At 32.0% G+C, this 10,063-nt stretch overlaps 1 protein-coding gene across 1 annotated transcript; it reads right to left on the reverse strand.

Moving 5' to 3' along the window:
- Positions 1-3,525: 3,525 nt before the first annotated feature.
- ZCW7 lies at positions 3,526-5,482 on the reverse strand. Its single transcript, XM_079054247.1, has 5 exons — positions 4,871-5,482; positions 4,469-4,610; positions 4,199-4,358; positions 3,905-4,105; positions 3,526-3,804 (listed from the first exon to the last, which is right to left on the reverse strand). Exons 1-5 carry the CDS (start codon positions 5,361-5,363, stop codon positions 3,799-3,801), a joined length of 1,002 nt encoding a protein of 333 aa, XP_078910373.1. The 5' UTR covers positions 5,364-5,482; the 3' UTR covers positions 3,526-3,798.
- Between the last annotated feature and the right edge of the window lie 4,581 nt (positions 5,483-10,063).

Raw genomic sequence — 10,063 nt, forward strand, 5'->3', positions numbered from 1 at the left:
GTGAGACCCATTAAGGGATTGGGCCCAATGTAGTAAATCGGGCCATTAGTAGGTCACTAGTAGGCTTGAGAAGCTTACCTAGTGTTGGACCTTTCATATTATGGTGTTGGGCCTTAGTCATGAACCAGATTGGGTTAAGGGTAAAATGGTCAATTTACCCTTAGAAGGATATTGTTTTGGGCTAAGTGTTATTGTGGCATTGATAGTTCGGGAAGCTAGAGGAGCAGCAGTGCGAGGATTGTCAGATAGCAGCCAGAAGGGTACCAGCAGTGTTTCAGCAGTTCAAGGTGAGTTTTCCTCACTGTACTCAAGGGTCTAAGGCACCAAGGCCGGCCCTTTGAATTGTTGTTAGAGCTTGTTATATTATGTGATGATATGCTTGCTAGTATCTTGGTGGATAAGATAGTGATATGAGAGTATGCCTTTTGCCTAGTATCCTAGAGAGATGGATAATTGTATGATGGCTAGTTCTGTTAGATCAGCGCCCTGGTAGTTGGGTAGTGATTATTTATAGACCGGTAGTGGGTCTTGCATTATGTACGCTGGTAGGAGGATACCTGCGGGTTATGTATGTTGAGCAGTGGTAGAGGGTATTCCATCCCGGTAGGATGATAGGGCCCTAGTGTGCTAGTTCTGTAGAGTGTTATGTGGTTGCCTGATATGTCTGCATGTCTGCTAGATTAGATTGGCATTCCAACCCGATGGTTGTGGGCCAGGAGTATTCCATCCCGGTAGGATGATTGGACTCATAGTAGTTTGGCATTCCAACCTGATGGTTGAGGGGCCTGGGGTATTCCATTCCAAGGGATGATTGGACCTATAATAGTAGTAGTAGTTACTGTATGTATAGGAAGTGGGGCATTCCAACCCGATGGTTGTGGGCCAGGAGTATTCCATCCCGGTAGGATGATTGGACTCATAGTATGTTGGCATTCCAACCCCATGGTTGAGGGGCCTGGGGTATTCCATCCTAAGGGATGATTGGACCCATAGTAGCTATTGTTGTATGTATAGGTGTTTGGGCATTCCAACCCGATGGTTGTGGGCCGAGAGTATTCCATCCCGGTAGGATGATTGGGCTCGCGTTATGTAGGCATTCCAACCCAATGGTTGAGGTTCGGGGGTATTCCAACCGGAAGGTTGAATGGACCCGTAGTATGTTGTTCTTTGTTGTATGTGTATGTTTGTGTGTGTATGGGTACTTTGGGGGAAACTCACTAAGCTTTCAGGCTTACAGTTGTGGTTTATTGTTTCAGGTGCTTCAGGAGATCGTGGCAAGGCGAAGGCATGATCGTACCGCTCCTCATGTTTATGTTTTATGAGATATGGTTCTGGGGAAATACTCTGATGTTTAAACTGTTTTGAAAACAAGATGTATGAACATAATGGTTTTTGAATGAAATAAAATGTTTTAAATTGGTTGAAATTTTTGGTCGTTACAGTTTATCCATTAGATTATTATCGATTTATCCATTAAACTATTATTTTAATAATAAAAAAACAATAGTTTTTAACATCAGTAAAATGGTGACAATATATTTTGCTTTTTCAAAATTGGGTCACGTGGAAAATTGATTTTTATAAACTAAAAGATATAAAAATGTGTTGGTTAAAATCATTACAAAAAATAGTTAAGTGGCTAAATCAATTAATGTTGAAAGTAAATTGTAAGTTTTTTTTTTGTATTCTTCCTTTTTTGTATATAAATGAGTTTATTGTTTCTCATTGTTATTTTCTCTTATATGCAAGTTAAAACGGAAAAAAATGATGTTCGTATCTCGCATATGTTATTTGGATTTCAATTTTAAATATTTTAGATGTTAAGAGAGGAAGGTAGAATGGTTGGTTTAAACCTCGAAGAAAAAAAGACTTGTTACAGTGCAATGATGTTAAGATGTCTGATGCATAAAACTTATGAATCAACTTGATATAAATGAAACTTTATGTGTTTACCCAAACTCATACTTATCTAATCTACATCGGGCCTAACATCTTGCCTAAAGACCCATTCAATCCATTGTATCAGTTTATTTTTAGATTCAGCTTGACATGTATATTATTGCAAAACTAACATCATTGTCTTCAACGGCCCGAGATCAACATTTTAATGTGAAAGCTGAAAGAGAATATTGTAGACCTCATAATCAAAGTTTACCATTTTTTTTATTTGGCGAGAATTTAACCGCAATTACTTGCCGACTTAAAATAAAATTTTAAATCAATTTGATTTCATCCAGATTCTTTTCATTTATCATGGGATATAACATAATCATTATTTACTTTGATCAGTCAAGTTGATAGAGAGATATTGGATAAGTTGCATCATGTAAAGTCATATAGAGTGTGGGATGTTATTATGCACCAATATATCAAAGTAATTTGCTATTACTTGCATTTAGGCCTATACAAAACCCACAAATAACAATGTATTTTTTTTATCAATTTGTGTAACAAGCACTCCTAGATGCAAGTTTTTCTCTATATTCCATATTGGATATTATTATTAATGTACATTGATTCTGTCAAACTCAAGCACTAAGAGTTCATTTGCAATAAATTTATTGTTAATGAGAGTATTTTGCTTCATTTCTACAAATTTGGGAAGCTTAGGTACTCTCTATTCATTAATGACCAACAATAACCTCTAATAATTTTCAAGTTTTTTCTAACTTTCATCTTATTTTGTATACTAATATTACTAATTTGATTACAAAGTTTTAGAATATTAAGGCAACATACTTAGGGCGAGTAGCTATTGCGAACTCGTGGAAGCCTTAAGAGGGTCAAAAAACAGTAAGACTACCTATGTGCATAAGAGGTAATTAACCAGAGTTAAGAAAAAAAAAATCTTTTTTGAAATTGTTTTGTTGTTTTCATGAGTTGTTTGTTCTTTTCATTACAACATTGTAACAGGAATAGATGAATGTACTATGCTATAATCTGTTTGAAAGTACAATGTTATAATCTATTCTTTATTAAAGTATTATTCTTTTAACTTTTTCAAAATAGCAACATACATTTAGGATAATAGCTTGGTAATATTGAATGCTTTTGAAATTATTAGTTTACCAAAATTAGATATTATCAATTAAATACTATAAATTGGTAAAAAGAATTAAATCAGTAATTAATAACAAAACTTATCAAGGTTCCGCTAAAATAACTATTTGCAAATGTATTATTAATTATAAGTTCAATTTTAGAACTATTTTATTCTATCAACCGTATTGCATACAGGTTATAACCTAATATAACAATAATTAAAACTAATATAACAATAATTAAAACAAAGACTTAAACATGTTAGTTATACTTCTTTCCCAACAACCTCATAAAACTCTATATACTTTATCACTCAGTCATGGTCTTTGGTCTAAGTAGGTATTGTGTTTAAATCAAACCCAATCTGTTAGGTTAATAATATATTGGGCCTGAAGTGGGCCAACCCTATATCGACCTTAAATTTCATTACTTCATACTTCGTAGGAAATGGACAGATCAATAAACAACACTAAATGAAAAAAAAAAAAAAAAAAAAAGGAGCCAAGTGTCATATCATATGATTACAACATGTTTCTCTATTGATTGCTTAACCCAATATAAAAAACCCAACATTCAGCATGTCTTCTTAAATCGGAAACGATTTAGCAAAAATCTGGAAAGAAACGATCCACAAGAGCAGTGATGAATGCACATATGAAAATTGAAGTAAATACATTTACATAAAGCTTTGGAAGCCATGCCAATATCTATCTTCATTCAGCTTCATTATATGCAACTAATCTTATTTTTTCCCCTTCATTCCTGCATTTCACAACATCAAATTAGTAAGGGATTCAACCGAAATTTAATATCAATTTTTGTTAAATAAAAATGGAGTATTTATTTAATTTTGGTTTCAAACCTTGAAGCGTTTTGCGCGTGCGTTATTTTGCGGATAACGAGGTACATACGGCTGATATCTATTAGCTTCACTTCTATTATAATTCCCAGCTGCAATTTTAGGCATTGACCTATTGTTGACTTCGCTTTGACTTGTAGCATTTCTAAATACGTCATCTTTGTCCCAATTGACCTCATAATCAGCCTTCAAACGAGATCCTTCCTGCAATCCAATCATAAATTCATAATTTAAAAAAATATATATATATTTCCCATTTTAGTAGCAAGTGGAATAAAAGAAAACAATGTTTGTTACCTTTTGTAATGATCTTCCACATAACACCTTCAAGGCCTTACAAAACTCGTTATGGTCATCAAATCGAACCAAAATCTTACATTGGAGGCCCGGAACTATGTCTTCATCATCTTCATCTGCATCTTTTCCTATACCATCATCTTCACCAACATCAAGATTCCTATTCAGAAATTTTGACAAAAGGAATTACTATAATATAATATCATATATATAAAGTAGATCAAAAAGAAATAAGTAAGAGAATGAAACTGATACTACAAAGGTGTATACCTTATCTTTCCTAATGCAGAAAAAATAGTATGAGTGACCAAAATTGAAGGCTTAGATGAAACTCTTGTCTCAGCAAACCAACGTGATGGAACTCCTCTTAGCACAATTGTGTCGGGTTCTCGTTTTCTACCCTTATAATAGCCTGTTCATTTATACATAAAGTTCAATGTTTTATTGTTAATTTAAGGTTAACTGTTTCACTGATCCTGCTATTTTGCTAGATTACAGTTGATGATTGTTTAGTCGAACATAACATCATTGATTCTTCATCAAAGTATATGTGTTAATGTTGATTAAACTTATGATTGCTTGGGAAATTATGAAACCGTAAGCATATATGTCTTCCCCTTATGTGAAGAGCACAGCTAGATCGAAAGATGATAATGGAAAATGGATACGAACCTCTATCTCCGCCACCAAAGGCAAAATTCTCCTCCCACTCTTTCCTCATTGCTTCAAAATCATCAGATTGCGGAATCTCAACAGTTAACCTAAACTTAACCCCAACAAGACTTAACTCAATTCCATCAATCTTCGCAACAACCGTCTTCTTCCACTCCCTAACCTTCTTTTCCTGATCTTCGGACGAGCTAGATAGAAAACCTAATTGACGAAGGAAAAGCTTACCACGAGCGACGGGATCCTCACGTTTGCGTTTATTGATGTCTTTGAATTTACGAACATGGAGGTCTTCTTCGGGAACAATGACGGAGAATGAGGATTTGAGGAAGTCGATTAAGGAGCGCTTGAGTTGCCATTCGTCGAGTGGTTTGACGGAGGCGTCGGCGCGGTGGACGGTGAGGTTAAGCTTGAAGCGGGGGACCAGGGAGAGGCCACTGTCTAGTTCTAGGGTTTCGGTGGGTAGGAGGGAGTCCGAAGATCGATTGTTGCTCATAGTGCGACTGTGTTTACTAGTTTCCTGTTCGTAGAATCAACGGAAGGAGACAAAGTCTACGGAGTTGCGATTTCAAGGTTTCCCGATTCCAACTTCATAATCAAACACAACCAAATCAGTTCAAAAACCTTTTGTCAAAAATTGTGATAAAAAGTATTAACATTTTTTCAAAAAAATGTGAAAAAGTATAACATTTTTGTATAGTCAAGGGTTTAAAAAAATTATGTCAAAAATTCTCACTTGTAATTGATTTAAAATTTAAAAAATAGTAGTGTTTCATAATTAAAAGTAGAAACAAGAACCATCTTGTGCTTACTAATGTGTATCTACACATTGCAAATCCGGCAACACTTGTCTCATCGCTCCCACGATCTTACATACGTTACTTAATAAAAACATTCATAAATTATATTCTCTTTATGACACATACAAAGAAAAATATGAGGTTTTTAGCATTAAAGGAAGCGGAAAAGAAGGAGATGAAGCAACGAACAAGTACGCGTTCGGCATGGAGCGTTTAGTAGTTTCTAGCTTCTAACTTTTGACAAAACGTTAATTTAAACAAAAAACTTTGTTTGACAGTACGAACGTTTAACTTTTAGTTTAAACAAATCGTTCCAAATCTAAAAGCTACTTCATGTAGGACGTGTTCGACAAAGGGGAAGGACAATGAAGTCGTGAAGGAAGCGATAGTTAGGTTAAAAAGAAACGAATGATGACAGTTTTATGGTTTTGGCTCACATAAACAACCCTTGATTAAAAAGCATAAGTTTATATATAAAATATTAAACTCACACCTATTTAATAGATCAAAAGGGTGTTAGAGACATACTTTATTCAAAGCAAATTAAAAGTACATGGATGAAATTGGCAATAAAAATCTTTCAATAACATATTATACTTTGCATATAAGCTTGTGGACGGTGGTGGCTGTCGATGCCAACAAATAAATACCCTAAATCTTGCATACTAAAATAACGTATAATAATTGAATCAACAAGGATTGGATCAATTAGTAATTGTATGAAAATCTATTTGTAAAAATACCTATAAAAACACCATGAGAATACAAATGGGAATTTTAATCTTTTTGTTATAAATCTAATTTTAACTATTACAAGTGAAACACAAATTAAGCTAGTACAAGATGTAAATCAATATAGAGGGAATTGTTGATATTGGAATTTCATCATTTGAATATTTGGTCAAATAATAACTAGAACTCAATGTGTAATACTTGTACTGAATTTTAAATTTGACTACAGTAATCCAAGCCGCTTGAATTAGTTAGACTCTTTGTAATTAGTATAATGGCTAGAGAAACGCATAACATATTTTCTTAGTTAAAGTCACAAATCAATGAAATATATAATCTGAGAAAACCAACGAGCATTAAGGTTTAAGAGTCACCAAATCCAAAAGATAATCAACATGCTTTTCATTAACATTATGGAGGAAATACTTCCTTTACTTGAGTGAAATGAACACAAACACATAAATCAATTGTTGCTTGTTAATTTGAAAATATATTAATTAACCAAGAAATTAACCAACAAACATAATATTTGTACACCTAAACTCATGATTAAAGATATGTAATAATAAAAGGAAGTTTTACTAGAAAATACTTTCATAGAGATTCAAACTCAAGTTCTTAAAATTCTTCAAAATAAACCAAACATCCAAAGATTACATCCAAGTCAACCAATATTAAATTAGCCTAACATTGCTAACCTTAAACAAAAGTAAAAGTGTTTAGATATACCAAACATTAAGCAATGAAATGAGATGAAAAGATTTGAATCTTTAAGTGTTCTTCAAGCCTTCAAATTAACTCTCCCAAAAACTCCAAAGAAAACTCCTAAAATATGGTCTCCAAGATGTGTCAAAAGATCCCCACCAAACTTTATCATATAGCCATCAAACATGAAATTTCGAAAATGCCACTGCACGAGCCACGCGACCACGTGAGTTGTAGAATACAATGTCACGTGACCTCGTGAGTTTGGTTGAACGAGAATTTTGCATGACTTGTCTCTTTTTCCTTTTTTATCTTCTTGTATTATAGTTTTGACTTCATTTGACTCCATTTGAGCCCAAATGCCACATTACTTAGCCCATAACAAATAAATACAAGTCCAAAAACTCCATGGTCCAAAATCTTCATCCAAAGATCTATAATTTTCATAGCTCTTCTGATTCCATCTTCTAATCCATCAAGTCTAACCTGCTTCAATTAAACTCCATATCTTATATCCTCAACTATATTAAGCTCTATGCACTCTAGTCTCTAATCCAACTCTTATTAATAGGCCCCAACAATCCCCGATTGATCCACACCAGCTTTGTTTGTCTTCCATATCTTCCCCGTTTCACTCTAGTTTTCTAAGGTGTTGTTTGTTTTTTCGAAACGAAAATTCATGAAATTTGCATACCACATCTGCTACCCTATGCAGCAGAAGAGGTGTACCAAACGGTTGCAGCCAATAATAAGAAGCATGTTTGTTTTTTAATATCTGCAGGCTGCTGCAATAAACTGAAATTTAAATAAACTGATTTTACAAACTGAAAATAGTTCTCAACACTGAAATATTAATAATTATAGTCTTAAAACATTGAAAGAATACTAAAAAGAACATGTAAAAAAATAAAAATATAAAATTTCTAAAAAAATCTAAAAGAAACTATCAGTTTTTTCTAGAAAAAAATTAATTTTAAAGAACATAAAAAAAATTATAAAAAAATAAGAAAATAATGCAAAAAATGTCTAGGAATTTTGTAAAAGAATCACACATGTTAAAAAAGATGCAACCGGAACTGAAAATATTATTAAAAAAAACGATAAAAAAATTTAAAAAAAATTAAAGTTTTTTCAGAAAAAATCAATTTATAAAAAATTGTGGAAACTATAAAAAGAAATTGCATCAAATCTGTAAGTCAAAGTTTATAAAAAAAATCAAAATTTAAATAAAAACCGAAGTTTAAAAAAAATCAAGTTATACCAAATTTCTAAAAAAAATCACTTAGAAAAAATAAAAGCTGAAGAGGTTTTAAGAGACAAGTCAAGTGTTGCGCCACATAGAATACGCACAGATGTTTTGTAGTTTGAAGCCTTCCAAGAAACAAACTGCTGTGAGATGACAAATGTTGCGCGTGTGCTGTGTCACGTAACAAAAAATGATTTGAAGAGGTTTTTCTAAAAAAACAAACAACCTCTAAAATTCTGCAAGTAAGCATAAAAACTAGAAAGTACCCAAAATAAATATAAAATAACAAAAGTAAAATATGGATGTAGATTAACTAAAAATAAAACAAAATATGCTAAAATCTACTGTAATAAATAAATGTTTTTTTTTGTCACATGTCACACTCTTATTCAATTTGCCAAATATCATTTTATGATTATCTTGAATTATTTTTTTTTCAAATGTCATTTTATGAGTTTTTCTATTTTATTAAGTTCCACATAATATTTTAATGTAAAAGTTACAATAAATGTATAATAAATTGATATCAATTTCATTAATCAACTTACCTTTTAATTTTTAAAATTTTCAAAATTAAAGCTCATTAGTTTCTTTTGTTTATTTATTTAAATTATTTGTTTAAATTTAAAAGATAAAAAACATTTCCATTATAATAATTTATTATTTTTTTTTATTTTCTTATAAATTCAAAGTTTTCAAATATTTTGATCTTTATATTTAACTTTTTTTTAAATTAACTCACGTAATATATGAGTCTCACAACTAGTAAATAAAATACATCCATCGGACGATATTTGTAATGTACTCTAAAAATTACAAAATTGTTCCACCTAACTCCATTTTTTTTATAAATTCCCACTCAACATTAGTACTACTAATTCATTGAACATTTGTATTAAATTTTCACCTAACATCTTATGTTTTTTTTGGAATGACAATCTATTTTACTTCTAAACTACTCCTAAATCCACGTATGTCTCTAACAACACTTAAACTATCAATATAAGAACATGGTTCTTGGCCCTATCTATAGAAAATGTCCCCCTTCTATCTTTCAATCGATTTCTTAATTTAACAATAGCACTCAATCTCCATGTGACACCATCTTGGTTTCGCATCCATGTTTTAATCTTCGTTCTTAAGATCATCATCATATCCATCAAATTCGAAATTCAGAACAATAGGCTCACCTTAACAATCAGCTTAGAAGAATCCAAAACGCCGTTTGACACCCCCAACAAACTCCATTTGTCTTTTTTCTCTCACAATCTCGGAATCTCCCATTGCGTTATGCTTTAGAAAAATCATATTTTACTGCCAATTGCTTTCAAAAGCATATTTTAGTGCCACATGTAACTTGTTTGGTCAGCATAGCAAGAAATAAAAGAAATGGTTGAACAATAAGCTCCGAGGTCCACTCAAAGTGGTGCTAGATAATTAATATAAGCTAAAGACAAGTTTAGCCAATATAGTTATAAAATTCTTCCTTTATTGTTAGGAAACACTTTTGAGATATTAATTGTTTTTAGGTTATCAGAACCTATTCTTCCAACCTAAGAGTTTAGACTTTTAACATTTTTTTTAACAACTGAATAAGTTTATGAAGGCTAATAAGAAAATAAAATACAGGAACATAAAAAAAAGCATTACAAAAGAACAGATTAATAATTTCTACCATTCTACCAATAGCTTATACGTTTAAAAAAATAAGAC

This window comes from Lactuca virosa, chromosome 6, assembly GCF_052849685.1.
Source record: "Lactuca virosa cultivar CGN04683 chromosome 6, Lactuca_virosa_CGN04683_v6, whole genome shotgun sequence".
In the NCBI taxonomy this organism is placed as follows: Eukaryota; Viridiplantae; Streptophyta; class Magnoliopsida; order Asterales; family Asteraceae; genus Lactuca; species Lactuca virosa.

Coding starts and splice junctions, on each gene's coding strand:
- ZCW7 (XM_079054247.1), bottom strand. CDS start 5,363: ATGAGCAACAATCGATCTTCGGACTCCCTCCTACCCACCGAAACCCTA. Junction 4,359..4,468: donor TCTGCATTAGGAAAGATAAG/GTATACACCTTT, acceptor ATTTCTGAATAG/GAATCTTGATGTTGGTGAAG. Junction 4,106..4,198: donor GTGGAAGATCATTACAAAAG/GTAACAAACATT, acceptor ATTGGATTGCAG/GAAGGATCTCGTTTGAAGGC.